The sequence below is a fragment of the Eptatretus burgeri genome, chromosome 5 (assembly GCF_056783735.1).
Source record: "Eptatretus burgeri isolate ZD-2024b chromosome 5, Ebu_testis_v1, whole genome shotgun sequence".
NCBI lineage: Eukaryota > Metazoa > Chordata > Myxini > Myxiniformes > Myxinidae > Eptatretus > Eptatretus burgeri.
This window is the reverse complement of record NC_140965.1, coordinates 88,548,518-88,566,489: the sequence shown is the minus strand read 5'-3', so window position 1 is coordinate 88,566,489 and position 17,972 is coordinate 88,548,518. Positions and strand designations below refer to the sequence as shown.

Genomic DNA, 17,972 nt, shown 5'->3' with positions numbered 1-17,972 from the left:
TTCAAAAATGAACCTCCAAAAAGAATCCCAAATAACAGCAATGCAGAGACATGTCACAGGTAAAAACAAAGTTGTACATGAGAGATTGCATCTTCATGCAGATTAAGTGCAGATCGTGCAACCTTTAGAACCGAGAACTTTTCCGGTATATGGATTACACGTGGTGGGACAGTCCCCTGGCCTCCACGGTCTCCCAGAATGATGCTCTTAAACTTCTTTTTGTGGGGGTATGTCAAGGATTGTTTTCCAAATGTCTGGAGCTGACATTGAAATGCTTCATGCGAGGAAAACCAATTGCATCAGCAATATGACGAGGGAAAGTTGGCCAACACCTGGGTTGAAGCAGATTATCGCTTGTATGTGCTGCATGCCACTAAAGGTGCACATGTTGAGGTGTACTGAAGAACACAAGAAACTTTATGAATGATGTGACAAAATGTGAAATCCACATCATTGTATCTCCTTTGGTTTGGTTGTAATAAAATTTTAAAACCAGAACAAGACTATGCGGACAGCCTGGACTTCGTTCTTAATCATAAAATTATCATGTAATCCATGATAAGTTTACCCAATGAAAATTTTGGAATAAATCAATACATTGTTAAACTCATTTTACTATCTACTTTTCTTTAAGTGCACTAATTCGAACAGTTAGATCACTTTGCTCTTGTGAAATTGCTATTAAGCATCATTTGACCATTTTATAAGCAGAACAAAATGTTGTAGACTTATGAACAGAAATGTAGAGTTAAGAGCCCAATGACAGGGGTAAAAAACTGATCAACAAACAAAATGGGACCAACGGAAAACAGTGGGACAACAACGAATGGATGCTCCACAGTACAAGAAGAATACTTACAGAAGGATGAGAATATGGTCTCAGCAGGGGTAGTGACGTTCAGTAGTGGAATTGGGAGGGACCACGAGATGACTGTTGGGAGCAGATGGGAAATATTATTGGTAAGAGCTCGAGAGAATGGACTCATCAGCAGTTCCACGGGTGAGAAAAGTGCCATGAAAGAATGGAGGTGAGTGGTGAGTTTAGACTTGGGGAGGGTAAACAGCGTAAGTGTCTGTTAGAACGTGTGCAACCTGGAGGGGAAAGGGGTTTGGCAGAGGTTGGAAGTTCAGGTGGTTTGCTGGAGAGGTGAGACTGGGAGGGTAGTCGGAGCAAGGCCAGAATAACGCCTGCAAAAACAAAAAAAACAGTCATAGACTGGTACTTAGGAAATCGTCAACTTGACCTCTGATCTTGTCTAATAAAAGCTGTCTCGAGAGAACGTAGCGACGCAAACCAGAAGTTTCTACGATGATTCTGTACCAAACCATCAAAAATAGTAACATCGACCGAACCAAAAATCTCCATTTCTCCACGCAATTATTTAATATTATTTTATCAAAGTCACAAAACCGTAATATTCGGCCATCCACCAACAATCTTTTCATAATCCGACGGCTTAGCGAGTCAGGCATGCGACGATAACCTTTATTGGGATAAAAAATGACTTTTAAACACCATCTTTATCAAAAACACCGTCAGCGCGCAAACGCAAAACCTTTACGTGACTCAACGACTCCTCTGCTCGAGTGCGCTGCACCACGTGACGAGCCGTGACGCGGCGAGTGAAATATTTTTTTACAACCTTAAAACGTCTCAAAAACATCCGATTTTTACCAGAATTTCGACAACCGAGTTTTAAGCGTCCTATGCAATCGCAAAAACCGAAGATAAAATTAAAATCGAAGTTAAAACGAACTCGTAACGTCAACCGAAGTAAAAATACTCCATTTTTCCACATGAATTTACGGAATTATGTTTGACCTCACTGTGACCTTGACCTTTGACCGATTTTGACCAAAATCTAATCAGCGCTAGCCATCACCCTCCTGAATCACATGGTGTAATTTGACATTGGCAGCTTCTTCCGTTCTCGAGTTATCTGTACCAAACCATCAAAAATCGAATATTTGACCTCACTGTGACCTTGACCTTTGACCGATTTTGACCAAAATCTAATCAGCACGAGCCATCACCCTCCTGAATCACGTGGTGTAACTTGACATTGGTAGCTTCTTCCGTTCTCGAGTTATCATGCCTACAAACAAACACACAAACACACACAAACAAACAAACACACAACACAGGACGGAAGTCATCTAAAGATTTCGTAAGTAAAAATACTAGGAGTACAAAGCCACAGATAATATCTCATGCCAAACACTGCCCATGGTTTCTCACAATAATACTACTGAAAATTGAGGGTGAAACAAGTTACCAATGAAATTCCAAATGGCAGGTGGGCTGATTGAAAGAAAACTCTCTCCGATGTCAAACATCCCAAATCTGATAGCATTCACAAATTTGCCTCAAATTTGAAAAGAAATGCTACTCAAACCAATGGAGTAAACCTCACAGTGGTTGGGCGTAGCACCCAAAGCAAATGGCACTGAAACCTTGAATGATCTGTGGAAGAATTCCTTGGAAATGTTGACGGTTTGATGAATGGCGACTTATCGTGTGATCAAAAGGCATGAAGAATATTTCCAAGCAACAATTTTTCTAACTTCTATCATTCTTACTACACCCTCAAATCAAGGATAATCTGTAATTTAAAAGCTTCCACCAGGTGGCGGTCTTGGCTTAAGTTTGTCCAGAAAATATTTCAGGTCATCTGCCGATCATCCAGATGGATGGTCCACATCTCATTCAACTTTCTATTCACTCAAAATGAGTGGTTTGCTTTTGAAGCAACGATTCCCTCGATTTTACAAGTTGTTTTTTTTGTTATAAGTTGTATTTATATTTTAAACTAATTGACTGTGTGTAATTCGGTGTGACCTGTCTCAAATAAAGTGATAAAAATCGATTTTACAGGTTGTGTTCCGTTCCAAACCACAGAGGACTTGAGTGAACTCGAGGGCAAATAGATTGTCATCAGTTTAGAGGAGCTGACTAAACACTTCCATTCTGCTTGTATCTCACCTTTGAATGAACAGGAGCGAGATTCGTCCCGTTTCTGATGTCTTCTCTGAAACGCCAGTGAAGAAGCGGCTGTTTAGGACACCCAAGCATGAAGGCACCAAGCATGGGCCAAGCGCCCAGCGAGGCACGGATAGTACACGAATGGCGGGTGGCCGGCCACCTATTCAACGCCACGGCACAAAGGTGAGATTTGCATGCCTGTTTTAATAGATTACGGCTTCATAAATCAATAAATTTGATATCTCTCAGTCGAATAAAATGGTTGTTGTATCATACATCTTATTGATGCCTGATGTCAACAACACATCTAATAAAATATGTAATAAATGGAGAATATCAAGTGTGTTTTGATTTGAAAACTTGCCATGTACCCTCGAAATTTTCATGATGTTGTCACCCCAGGTTCAGATGCCCTATATTATGTTCCTTTTTACCATTATGTCCTGCTATACGATGGTGGTTCAAATTTGACTTGGACCTTTGATTATAACTAAGCTCATACGCAGCCTCGACAGCCAATCATTTGGTCCTTAGCATTTCGTCCTGTAAATTTCAACTGCTCGATGTTTTCGTTTCCCAGATCTTTCATAATTATTCCCTGTTCCACCCTCTTTGTTTCCTTGCTTGCCACCATCTTGATCATAAACTCGAGTACGTAAGTGGGAAATGTGCAATTATGGGTATTGATTCCCAACACAGTTACTGATTTACATTGATGACCTCTCAGCCTTGTTTTTTAAAAGCCTGTGCAGCACTTTGCAGATGATTTGCCAGAGAGTCTCTCACATGAATGACAGGCAGACTACCACCACACCCTTGTTTACTGAATTTGAGAAAACACAAAACTGGTCAATCACCTCGCGTGTCATTCAACGTTTGCAAATCCCACACATTTGCTTTGTCAACGTAAAGACAGTATGGCTAACCCTCTGGTTTACAACCTCCCAACTCTGAGTTCAATGTTGTCACACTTCCTGTTTTATTCAGACAAAAACTGAATTCACTCAAAAAGGATTATTAGTCTTCGTTGGACTTCGTCCGAAACGGGCGCTTATGGATTTGGTTTCGATTTTTATGTCCGTGCATGCATGTGTGCATCCACAACCATATCTCGGACATATCTGGACCAATTTTATTCATTCTTGGCACAAAGATAACACATGATTGTATACAAATGCACGTCGTCTTTTTTCAACATCAGATCCAAGATGGTGACTGGCGGCATTTTAGTTGTTAAAAAACCCGATGTCGAACACGTCCTCAACCATCTCTCAGACATGCCTTTACCAATATTTAAACTTGGCACACAGATAATATAATGAATGATGGCTTACATATGTATGTCATTTGTTTTCGAGATCAGATCCATGACGGCCAACTAGTGGCCATTTTAATTGTTAAAAAAAACCCGATGTCGAACACGTCCTCAACCATTTTTCAGACATGCATTTACCGATATTTAAACTTGGCACAAAGATAATATAATGAATGATGGCTTACATATTTATGTCATTTGTTTTCGAGATCAGATCCATGACGGCCGACTAGTTGCCATTTTAGTTGTTAAAAAAAACCCCAATGTCGAACATGTCCTCAGCCATTTTGTGGACATGCATTTTCCGATGTTGTTCAACTTTGGTGCACAGATAAAGAATGAAAGCTTACATATGCATACCCTGTTTTTTTCCAAGATCAGATCCAAGATGGCTGAGTGGTGGCCATTTTCGTTGTAAAAAAAAAAAAACCCTGATGTTGAACACATCCTCAACAATTTCTCGGACAAGCATTTACCGATGTTATTCAAAATTGGCAAACTGATAAGGAATGATGGCTTGCATCTGCATCCCATTTGTTTTCGAGATCAGATCCAATATTGCTGACTGGCGGCCATTTTGTTACTTCAATATGTCCCGAACCATTTCTCAGACTTGCATGGCCCAATTTTGTTCAAACTTGGCACAAGCACAGTACATAATGGCGTACACGTGAACCTCACTTTATTTTGTGATCTGATTAAAGATGGCTAACTGGTAGACTAGTGGCCATTTTAGTTGAACATAAATATGGGCTAGCCCTTTAACTCCATACAGCAAAATTACTAAAACAACAGGGGCGATGACATTTTATGTCTTTTTTACTTGTTCGACTTAGATTATTACTTTGCCTTTCATAAACAAACATTACTTTGCATTTCGTGGGTTGGTCTGCGAGCGATCCCATTTGAATCTACCCAGGTTCAAATCCAATATTCCATATGTTTATCCATTGTCAACTCATGTAGTTGTAATTCATATAAAACTAAATTGACGTCTACTAATGTCTTCATCTTGTATGTGATTTATGTACAACCCCCTCTCTGAGACTTGCATCAATTTACCCAATAAAGTGGTATCAAGCTAAAATTTGAACCACCCTTGTACATCCAATGTCTTGCTTTCACTCTAAACAATATTCTGCAGAGAGAGCGAAAGGAAAGCAGCAGCAGAGGTGCGAAGATGTCAGGGGGCCTACCAGACTCAAACATCACTGGGAAGATGGGACGACATGACAACCAGATAAGAAGATCACAGGAACCTCACAGTCCACGAGATGACACAAAAACTTCTGAGAATCCCGTGAAGGCAATCAGGGGCCGAGTAAAGGCTGTCTTGGCTGGAGAAAATGGCACCAAGCCAAACACCCCTGTGTCTGAAGGCAGTGTTGGATTGAAACTTGCTTCAGAAAGCTTAAAGCCTTCAGTGAAGGTTAGCAGCCCTCAAAGAGGGTCGAATGAAGGAGGAAAATATGGGCTGCCTGGGGTAAAGAACAATGAAGAGAAAGAAGAAGGTATAACAGGAGTGCAACAGGGTAAACAGGGTGCAAAGGATGCTTCCCTCGGCAAACCAGATGTTCCAAGCCATGAAAGTACAGATAAGGTCGAAATAAAAGGGCTGAGAGATGGACATGGAACTATTGGAAAACAAGAGGCTGATAAGATTCAGGAACAGGGAAGTGGGGGATCAATGAAGCATGAACCTGCGAAACCACAGCCCATGACCACTGCTTTGCGTCCAAGGCCTACACATCAACCGATAATTGAACCTGCTGCACCACCATCCATGCCTGCCTTTACAACAGCAGATGTAGCTCCATTAGCACCCCTTAAATCTGGTAGCACAGGAAAAACTGGAGTGCCTGGACAAGCACCAAATCCCGGCAGCACTCTTGCAGAAAATCTCTCATTTTGGACTGGAGCACCATTCAAACAACCAGATAACACAACTGGCCCCTCTAAAAGTGGAAGTGATAACCCCATATTGAATGACAACCCTGTGACCATGATTGGCATTGATCAAGGGGAAGGGACCAAACTAGATTGCGGGGAACGAAAAGATTTGGGGCATGGAATAAGATTGCCATTTGGTCCAGGGCCGAGATTTGGTTCAGTTGGTGTTCCTTCTTCAGGGTCGGGGTCACAAATGGGAATGGGAGTTCATTCAGTGCCTGGTGAAAGTAGAATTTTGCAATTGGGCTCAGGGAAAAGCTCTGGGTTGAAGTCAGATAGTGATTCTAATTTGGGGCCAGGGAGCACACCAGCAATGGTCTCAGGACTGGGATCCGTCCTCATGCCAGAAACGAAGCCAGAATTCAAATCAGAATTAGGGCCAGGGACTGGAAAAGGTTTGGCAATGGGATCAGGGTTGACATCATCAATGGAATCGGGAATCGGGATAGGTTCTGGAACCGGACCTGGATCTGGGTCGGGAATCGTACCAGGACAGGATTTGGGGAAATCTGGGCGTGGTCCAGAAGTGCAAGCATGGCTGGGCAGACACATTAGTGGGTCAGAGCCATCTTCTGCATCACAGTCTTTATTTGGCACCCATGGCACAGCTCAGGGCAGTAGAAATGAAGAGAGAGACCAGGAACACTGATGTGTCACATAACGTCTCATAATGTTCTGCAGAGCTGGCATGATGGCTGTATGATGGAGGAGGTTTAATAATGTGTGGCATTATCAAATAATAACAATGACATACCATTCCAAGCAATGAGTTTTTGCTTGCAGATAATGTGTGTTGTAAATGTTGTTGATGGCAATTAAGGACTGTAAACACATTATGGCTTTTTCACTCCAAGATTCACAGATCATTAAACCTCCACCAAACATACCATCTGTTATTAAGCATTTCTTAACTGTCCAGAGATGTTTGGTTGCTCCATAAATCCAAAATGTTATTCCAAGCTTGTCGTGAATGAATGAGTAAATGAGTAATAAATATATATCACTGTAGAAGAATGTTTCGATCGCAGTATTGCACCTCAGTTTGGTTTCCAAAGTGGTGTTCAATGTTGGAGCACGTCCTGTTTTAGTGGGTTATTTTATTGGAGATAGAAATAAACTTTTCTTTTTTCATGGATTTGTTTGACCAACCTTTGTCAAAGTCAGGTGATATAAAAGAAGGTTCGGTTTATCATCCATCACCTGAGCGAATTTGCTTCCAGCAATAACTTTTTATGTATGGAGCATTTCATTCTGGCCCGCACCTGGGAATTGCTGCTCAGCAAATATTGGAGGATATCAATGATTAGCTTTTTATAACCACATGAAATGCCTGCATCTTTGGTAAAATAAAATATTAATATCAAATGCCACAATTTAAATTAGTGTTGCCATAAATCATTTCCTTGTTGAATTTTTTTTTAATTTTTTTCATATGTTAATATATCTTGCATCTCATCTGCCGCTCATTCTCCATTATGTCAGATTGTGGTGAAACTCCCTTTTCATTGGATGTCTTGGATGAGCTGCCATGGTATTGCCGTGACTGGCGATTCAACAAGGTGAACTGGCATGGTTTAGAATCTATCTGTCTCTGTCTCTGTCTCTCTCTCTCTCTCATCAATTCACTCCTTCACATCTCCAGCTTTGGTATTGAACATTTCACTTATGGTGTACAGAAGCTTGTGATGAGGCAATAGAAAGGAAGCATCTTTCCCACTTTACCTGGAATTACAAGGCCCACAGTAGGTGTTATCTCTCCTTGGAAGAGCATGAATACAATGCTAAACTGATCATTGGAGATCAAACTTTTCCATTCTTTCTCCATCTTCCATGTCCTGTTGGTAACTGGTTAAAAGTGTACCAGGAACATGCTCTTACTCATTCCCTTTGCTCATGAAGGAATGAGTCACAATGAATAGAACTCGAGATAATGTGCAATGCTTTAGTCATGTCTTTGCTAAAGTGGCCTGGGTTTCCAATTCCCCTTCTCCCCTCCCCTACCCCAGTCACCACTCTTTTCTGTTCCATATCTTCCCATCCTCCCTCCTCTTCTCAAACTCTTTGACATCAGATGACCAATTTGGGTTAGGTTCCATCCTGACCATGAAACTTTAGATAAGCTCCAGCTAACTCAGGCAATGGGTGGACTCTGGAATTAAATCAAGAGCTCAGAGCAGTCTCACTGGGAACCACTGCCATCCATGGTCATCTCTTTGGCTCATGCATTTTCTTCTTATTCACAAGCAATGCATTGCGATTAGTAGTGTTCTTTCATGTCTTTAGAGGCCAGTATCCCTCAAGGCCGTAACGTGGGACCTGTCCTAGCTGTTACTCATTCATTACATCAATGAACTTTCAGCCTTTTTGGAAAAGCCTGTGTAACACTTTGTCGATGATAGCTATTTGCCGGAAAGTCTCTCACATGAATTACAGGCTTCCACATCCTTGTTTACCTAATTTGAGAAAATTCAAAACTGGTCACCCGAAGTGTCATTCAATGTTTCCAAGTCCCACATGTATATCTTGCCTACATAAAGACAGTAGGGCTAATCCTCTAGTTTACAATGACAACCAACCTCTGATTTAGATGCAGTTTTTGGAGCTCTTTGTAGGTGCATTCTGTCTGTGAACGTGCATAAAAGTTCAGTCTTTGGATATATTTGGCAAAACAATCTGCCATGGCATTTCCTCGGTTAATCACATATCCCAGCTGGCTTCCAAGGCAGGGATGTGCATTTGAATCTTAGACAGAGTTGTCATTCCTTGGTCAATCTCAGCTCTTCATAATGTAAAAAAAACCTTCATCTGCAGTGCCATTTAGTGGGAATATGCTCCTTTGGGCTGCTCCTGCCAGATTAGACCTTTCGTCTCTGGAAGCCGTGCAATCCAATTCCCTGAGGATAATTGGGGTTACACAACAGGAGGTCATGGTGAAAGGCATGCTCCTCTCTCATCGCAGATAGGATGATGGCTGAACAGTTTTCTATCGCCTCATTTCTGGTCTCACCCAAACAATTCTCTCACATATTTGCCTCTCACGAGCCCAAACAAGCCGCACTCGCACAGCGAGAACCCGAAACCTTGTTACCCTCCCCAAATCCAGGTTAAGTGCTCACTCACCTCCATCCTTTTATCCTCCTCTTCTCCGCTACGGAATCACCTCCCTGAGTCTGTCCAATCATGTTCTCTTCGTTCCTTTAAAATGTTGAGCCATCACGTCTTATGGTATCCCCTATTCCTTTTCCCAATCTTTTAAATTCTCACCAACTCTCCTCTCCTGCCCACATTTACCCTGTTCGTCAGTTTTATCCTGTCTGCGAACACGTTCTTTGTCATCTCAGCCCATTCACTTCCCTTGTCCCATATACGTTCTTGCTCATGCTGCTTTGTCTTTGTTCCTTCTCCATCTATCCATGCTCCCTTCCATGCTAACTTATTCTGCTCTATTGCTGTATCGGCATCACCCCTCTTTCATTCAGCTCTTCCATGAGCCTCGATCTCTGTGAAAATAAATAAATTATCAAGTAAATGGTGCCGTGTATTTTTGCCTTTTCTCCCAACACACCAGATCATCCTGTCTCAAGCTTCTGCTAGTGGAATTTGGTTCTTCCACGAGCTAGTTGAGAACTTATTGCTGGAGACAATGTTATCATGTCTGGTTCCAGGATACGTGTGCATCCTGATTTGATTCTCTCTTCTATTTCCCTGCTTTGTCTTTCTTTTCGAGTCAGGTGGCACAAGATGCCCACCCCTAACCATATAACCCTCTTCGGTCCTAGTTGTGTGTTCAACATCCTGAGCATCCACACCAGAGGGCTCTCCGGTTGATTGGAAAGCATGAAAATTTCGAATGGAAAATTGTTAAATTCATTCAGACGTGGGAGCATAATTTTAATTTTAACATTCCTCTGTGATGCACCACATTAGAGTGCACTTCATCCTGCACCTCTCAACGTGGCCGCCACATTTTCCGCACTCTACCCACCTCCACTTCTTTTGTTCAACAAAATTACCAGTGTTTACACAAATCAAATAAACAAAGGAGAACAAAGGAGAAGATATCACTCGTGACATTCACGTTTCATTTCTTGCTCATGTGAAACAGTCAGCCGACAGTGCAGTTGGAACCTCATGATAATAAAGAAATGTTTTTTAATGAACTTTCCTAGTGGGCTGAGCAAATTCTAGATGAGGCCCTAAAGCTGGCTTGTCTTCTTTCATATGCAGCACAAGGTTGTGGGGTGGCATCATTGGCTGAGGCTGTGGCTGTGCCGCCGATGCCCTCTATCGGTTAGGCTAGCAATTTGGAATTTGGCCGGGGTGCCGGCGATGGCTCGCCTTCTCTTCACAAAGAAAACCATGGAATCTTTAACGCCAATCAACTGATTCTGGCAGACAGGATGCCCGTTTGACGTCCATCCGACGGACTGCACACACATTGATGAATCACCCTGAAGCTGGGCCTTTGATTGTTGCAAGCACTTCTGAGGTTGGTTGTGTTACTTTTCTTTGTAAATAGCTTGGTACGTGTGATTAGGCAGTCTTATTCAAGCTACGCAACGATGATACGATCTTCGCCATACTTGCTTGTGCTCACACCTTGATCTCCTGCAATCTATCAAGCCTATCCACCATAGTCCATAAACATCCATTGTGACTGTATCTCCACACATCTTGCGATTGCTTCACTTCAGTAGGATCCATCCATTGTGCATGTATGTATAAGATATCTGTGGATAACTGATGATGTTTTGGGGGGGAAAATGATAATCTCATTGATACTGTGAACGTTGCTGTGAAAGGCATGAATTCATAAAATGGCTTTAAGTCTGCTGTGGCTGTTACAATCAGTATCACTGTGACGTAATAATAAATGGAATTTCACAACCAAGGTCGTTTTTCTTCTTCTTCTCTATTGGTATATAATGTGATCAATATTACATTTCATGGTGTGCTTATCGAATGTATAAATGTGGAATTTCATTGGACACGATTATATTATTACAATGTCATATATGGAAACCGATTTTCCAGGAAAATAATCTACTTTATAGCATCACGTTAATATGAGAGGTTGGCTGAACATTTATACGAAAGGGCGACTGCTCTGAGGCCAAACACAAGACCTGCTGCTGTGGCATCACATACGAGTCGGTGGTGTCTGTTTATTACCACCTCTTCCCTAGTTTGGCTTCCTCTGATCTCTCAACCTTCTGATGCTCCCCAGCTCCTCCAGTACACTGATTCTTCCAGTAACCCCCTCATTTAGCTAAACCTCCACAATGAAATAATGCAGGCTTACAGCACACATCCATTCATTTGTTCACCTTTTCTCCCATTTGTGAAACTGCCTTCCTGAGGCTTTCAAAGTCCACTCTTCCCTCCACTGTTTCAAGCAAGAAGTGCACCACCACATCAGTGTATTTTCTTTCTTTGTAAATTGGATCTATCTCAGGACATAAAATGTCTCAGGACATTTCCGCCATGCCTATCCACGCTATTTTCACAAAAAGTTGTGGACGGATTTGGGTGAAACTTAGTGGACAGGTCGGGTATATGACGAGGAAGAGTTTTTTGTTTCGAATTTTGTTCAGGTCCTGATCCAGATCCGGCCTATCAGTGCTTTACAAAATGTAAACTGTTCAGCCTGGTGGAGGTACACGCTCCACTGAGTGCCATCTACTTCCTCTTTTATTACCTCCACCACCGAAGGTGAAGAAGGTGATGTTTTCACCCCTTTCTGTCTCTTACTTGTAAAATCGAAGATTTTTCAAGTATATTGGTTGGTGGATTTTGTTATTCTGTCTATCTGTCTGTATGTCTTTATCGCCGACAGGTCACAAATTAAAACCGATCTTTATAAAACTTCACCAAGTTGTCGAGTTAGTCTCATCTGAGAAGCCTATTGATTTTGAGGTCAAAGGTCAAAGGTCATCATGAGGTCGAATTCCTAAAATCATCACTTTTCATCTGATTGACTTTAAATTTGAAAAAGACTTGCACATTGCGTCACTGAATTGGGACACCAACTATTTTTGAGGTCAAACGTCAAAGGTCAACTCAAGGTCAAGCTTCTAAAATCATCAATTTGTATCTGAAAAATCGTCAATTTACATCCTACTAACTTGAAACTTGAACAGGATTTGCATAGTCCATCACTGAATTGGGAAACTATTTTTGAGATCAAAAGGTCAAAGGTCAAAGGTCAACTCAAAGTAAAACGTCTAAAATCATCAAATTTCATCTGAGAAATTGTCAATTTTCATCTGATTCACCTGACAGTTAAGCAGCAATGGCATAGTGCATCACTGAACTTGGAAACCAACTATTTTTAAGGTCAAATGGTCAAATGTCAACTCAAGGTCAAACTTCTAAAATCAACTATTTCAATCTGAAAAATAATCAATTGTCATCCAATTGACCTGAACTTTGATTAAGATTGTCAATTTTAATCTGAATGAAATGGACAATTTGATGTATCATTGGCAACTTTGGAGAGGAAGGTGGATTTTGCAACTTTTGTGCTTTGCGCGATGTCTTTTCCTTGTTTGTTTATCTGTTGGGTCGCCGAAATAGGTGACCCTTATTGTCAGTAATTCTGTCTGTTTGTTTGGATGTTTGTTTGGATGTTTGTTCGTTTGTCATCAGCATAATTGGTAGTAAACGTGGGCGGATTTTGACCAAACTTGGGTGGTAGGTACATCTTATGACCTCGTGCTTTCGAAATTGTGATGGTTGCTAGGGACGCTTTGGTTCCCCAGCAACAACCGAAAAACCTCCAAAATCGGTACCGTTCACGCAAAATCAATTCCGAAAGCCATTATCCCACGTAGGGTTATGAAATTTGGCACGAATGATCTACAGGTGATGCTCTATCAAATGTATTCCAGTGTTTGTGATATATGGAATACTTTATCCGCAGCACCCCGTACAATTAGGGTATGCGCAAAAATTGGCGAAAATTGAAGGCCCCCTAGCGACGAGGTGAGTGCATCGATACGAATGAAACTTTGCAGGTTCATCGTACTCAATTAGTACTACAACTTTGTCTCAGGACATATTGACCGATTTCGCTTAGATCAGGAGTCAAAGGTCAATTAGTGCAAAAATCGATAATATGTGAGAGCTGGAGGTGCCTTTGCACCAAATGCTACTCCTCCTCGGGTTATGGTCGGATGGTCATGAAAATTCACACTAATCGTCTGGAACACATTGTGCACAAACGATTGAGCCGGATTTTCGATTTAGATCTTTGTTCACCCACAGCACCCCCTCGAACTTTGGGGATTTCCGATTTCAAACGGCATTTTCGGTACTTTTCATTCAAATGGATACCGAGTAGTTATCAGTAGATGGAATTGGATGAGATTTGATATGCATAATATTAAGGTGATTCCCTATCCGCTACATGACATCCATTTTGCTCTATATTTAATAGTTTCCATGCTTGGCAACCCATCGCCGCCTACCGGCTTGTTTGTTTGTTTGTGTGCAGGATATCTCAAAAAGTTTAGACGGATCCAGATGAAATTTTGCGGATAGGTTGAGTATGTGACAAGGACGAACTGATTAGATTTTGGTGAAGATCCGAATACGTATCTGGATACAAGAATTATTTAATTTTTAAAGTGATTTTTCACGAGAGATAGGACCAAAAACTATATAGTACTGTATAGCATGATGTTTCAAAAATGTCTTGGGCCCGATATGTTCTCTTGGATCAGGCATTACGTGGTGGAGGTATGTGCTCTACTGAGTGCATTTCTAGTTTTGCCTGTGGACCCAACTTCCCCAATCTGTTCAGTCCAATTCTTTCCTTCAAGGCTTCAAGACAGCTGTTTGCCACCACCTCAGGTCATCCCACATCCACACTCACGATCTAGCTATTCTACCCCAAATTACCCCCATTCCAAAGCACTCCTTTCTTCCAGGTTATTGTGGTTTCTTCCCCTCTCTCTCTCACCTCTTCTCGTTTGGCAGTTAGTTTATTCTTTTTATGTTTCATCACTGCTTTCCCCTTCCTCTTCTTCTTGTGTTTCTTTCAGCTTGTGTGCAGCTTATTCACCCCCATGTTTCCTTTTCCCTCTCCCCTTGATACCACTCTCACTTCTATCTGCTTTTAGTGTTTCCCCCTTTTCCATTTTGTTCTCTTTGAGGAGCCTCGATCACATATTAAAAAAAAAACCCATTAACCCTCACACTCAGCACTCTTCCTTGCAGGTTACTGTGTCCTTTCTCTCCTCTTACCCTTGTTTCCAGGTGTTGTCTTATCTCTCTGACCATCCCCCAAATCCTCTGGGATGCACGTGTTCTTCCAGTAACCCCCTCCCATTTTAATTCCCGGCTTTCCGCACACTTCCACTCTTATTCCCTCTACTCAACTGCATTCTGGAAACGGATCAATTGTATTCTTCACTCCAGGGTTTCAAACAAGTGGTGTACCAACTGCCAACATCTCGTTTATTAATCCCCAATCCCTACTCGTTATCTTTTCTACCTCTATTAACCCAAACTAAGCAAACCCTCTAACTTACAGGTTAGTGTTTCCTCCCCCTTCTCTCTCCCTCTCTGTCGTTAGCTCATGCCCTGCTTGTTGTATCCACCTGCCTACACATTGTCAACGTCACCTTTTGTCACCTCGTTCTTCCATGACCATCGGTCTTGTATGTACATATTACAGAAAACCATTTTGAACATTTTAAAAATGGCTAATACCGTATTACATTTTTGGTGGATAGTTTCCAGAGTTTGTGAATCCAGAAAATTTAAGTGTAAAGGGAACATTTGTGAGAATCACATCACATAGCAAGCATCAAATTCACAAAATGGAGTTCGACTGGAGGAGAGACGGCATTGGCAATCAGACTTAAAGTTTCTCTCTCGGGAAATCTTGAGAAAGGGCGAAAGGTTTATACCAAATAAACAGAAAAACGAGTTATCATATTTATTCGATGTTTGCTGAGCCTTTGACTCGTTGTCCAACCCTTGAGTTAGGTGGTTGCTTTCGATCATCATGCATCCCCCACCGCCTCCGCCCCTTCCCCATGGTTTTCGCAATTTTGGTGATTTATGGATTTTCCTAACTCTTCATTGATAACGGGAAACCTAGAATTATGTTGATGATTCAACAAATAAAAATAAATACATCTCATTGAGTCAACAGCTCACTGCTGTGGTCTGATTTCAAAGAACCCATTCATGGACGTCAGTCACCGAAGTCAAGGTGATGTTTGACCATAAGACTTTTCTCACTCTTGGAGGTTAGTCACTCACAAAAGATTCACTAAAGTAAAGGTAGTGCAAACAATTAATTTCCAGGAAAGAATAAATTAGTTACACACTTCCTGGCTACATCATTACTTGGTGAACTTGAAAGATCCCATGTCGTGGGGCAACTTAGCATAACAATTGTGCATTTTGTGAGGAAAGCACCAAATTTGGCACACTAGTAACCTAACATATTATGAACAGATTTGGATATTGGGCCATCTCAAATTCAGCCGCTGATGGCTGTGGCAGCCATTTTTCACTGCCATCAAAATTTTGAGATGGCCCAATATCCAAATCTGTTCATAATATGATAGGCTACTAGTGTGCCAAATTTGGTACTTTCCTCATAAAATGCAAAATTGTTATGCTATATTTAGCTAAGTTGCCCCACTAATGGAGCCCTTAGCAAAGAGTAGGTGAGGTATTGCCGGCACAATGAACAAATTCCAAAGTCCTGCCCGAACTACTTAGTCGAGCCTCATGCTGGCCAGCCGGTTCGTGAAAGACTTGGCCAAAAACTGCCCTTCCCCACCAACCCACAAGAACGTGGTAATAATTTTGGCCGTTAAAAGACGACGCTGCCTGGCTATAAGCCAGCTTGATGGTTTTGGACCAGGTATCGAATGTTCCCTATTGCTCCAGCTATCTCTTCTACAATATCAAGCTCACCGAGTTCACTGTAAGAGTCATTCCAAGACATGTAATGTGGTGGCCCAGGAGGTGCGAAAGGTCTGCATCCCTCCCAAACAAGCCAATCATGACTCTTGAGTATCCTCCATGGTCGGCAACCTGCAAAAAACACACACACACACACACACATACACACACACACACACACACACACACACACACACACACACACACACACACACACACACACGTCAGTTCTGCAGAAGCAGTCTCCTGACAAGGATTGTCATGATTATAATCCTGGATGGGTCATCACTTTGACCCAGGATATTCGACTGAGAGTGCAGGAATTTATTCAGGGTGTCGGCGATAGCTCGCCTCCTCTTCACGAACGACACCATGGGATATTTACCGTCCGTCCCTCAAGTAATGCTGGCAGACTGGACAACCGGCACTTCATGGAACACAAACAGGCCAACCCAAACAGGAAGACCAACAGTGGTACAAACAACTAGATATCTGTGATCACAAAGCGATCGCCAATGGTAAACCTCCCTTGGCTTACCCTCAGCGATCGCTTGTGACCTATCCTTGGCTCACGATCCAATGACGGCCATATTTTTTTTTCGGACTTCCATATGACCTTGACCTTCAACATTTATGGATAGAGTGTAAATTAAGAAAATATTTCCCCATGTACAATCTATCCAGAAAACTCACCATCATGAAAATTGGTGGAAAATTATTCAAGTTATGATCAAAAAGGTGATTTTTGTTTATGAGGTCACAATCCGAAAAAGTAGTTCAAGGACACAAAACAAATATCAGGTGCACAACTTCAGTGCAGGTATGCAATTATGTTGCAAGAACATCTTGGAAGGCCAAGTGGTCCTTAACATTCCACATTGGCAAAATTGAGCGATGAAAAAAAATAAACGCGTTATCTTTTTCAGACTGCCATGTGACCTTGACCTTTAACCCAGAGGGGTATGATGTAAATCAAGTGTAAATGCACCTTGCTCTAGTCTGGGCTATCTCGTGTGGACAATTTCATTCTGATCAGATAAACCTTAGTCGAGTTTTGGTGAAAAATATTAAAATGTCCTTCCTGAAATGTCCTTCTTTGGAACTTCCTTGTCCTTCCTGAAAATCCCTGTAATGTCCATCTTCTATTCCCCGTGTTCCCCGCCCCATCCCTCTCCCTTCCACAGATCTCCTAATGTCTCTGTTCCCCACTGTTTTGTCCTTCCCACTCCCACCCCTCTCGTCTCATACCACCCTTGCTTGTGGTGCGTTGTGTGTTTGCTCTCATACGAGCCTCGACAAGGTATACAAAAAAAAAGTCTGCAATTGAGTCATGACCTTAAAATTAGGTCAAGGTCAAACAAGGCAGCCCCGCATACATTCTCATCACATTATTGATGCAAAATTTCATTCCGAAAGTCCCTGCTTGCTCCAAGATACAGATCGGAAATTTTGGAAACTGGGAGTGTGGGGAAGAAAAGAAGACAATAGAATAAAATATTTTTTTCTAAAATATTGTCAGGATGGAGGCGTTTACAGGGAAAAAAAGAGATAGATTGTAAGGGTGGGTGTGTTGGGGTTGGGGTGGTGGGGGGGGGGGGTTACAGGGAGAGAATTTTTTGGGGGAGGGATTGGATTGTGTGTGCATGGCTTCGCTCTGGGGCTGACGGGATTGCCGAGAGCCTAGAACGGAGACCCGAGAGGTCCGCACATTCACCATTAGGCTGTCTAGCCTGGGTTTGAATCACGAACCAGCTATAAACTGTCATCCTGGTGTTTCCCAAGCAGGGTGATTCATCA

The 17,972-nt window shown here is 41.9% G+C and overlaps 2 protein-coding genes across 3 annotated transcripts in view; one reads left to right on the top strand and one right to left on the bottom strand.

Moving 5' to 3' along the window:
- Nucleotides 1-11,155, top strand: part of LOC147026916 (uncharacterized) — a 36,554-nt gene extending 25,399 nt beyond the window's left edge. Inside the window, exons 2-3 of the mRNA XM_085882817.1 lie at nt 2,998-3,166; nt 5,443-11,155. Coding sequence (XP_085738943.1) covers nt 2,998-3,166; nt 5,443-6,897 — 1,624 coding nt within the window. The 3' untranslated portion in view covers nt 6,898-11,155. The remainder of the gene's footprint in view (nt 1-2,997; nt 3,167-5,442) is intronic.
- LOC147026915 (uncharacterized) overlaps nt 1-16,308 on the bottom strand; it is a 53,857-nt gene extending 37,549 nt beyond the window's left edge. For both annotated transcript variants that reach the window (XR_015058561.1, XM_085882816.1), the window contains exons 1-3: nt 16,188-16,308; nt 1,093-1,188; nt 860-931 (exon numbers count right to left, since the gene is read on the bottom strand). The gene's annotated coding sequence lies outside the window, so the exon portion shown is untranslated. The remainder of the gene's footprint in view (nt 1-859; nt 932-1,092; nt 1,189-16,187) is intronic.
- Nucleotides 16,309-17,972: the final 1,664 nt, after the last annotated feature.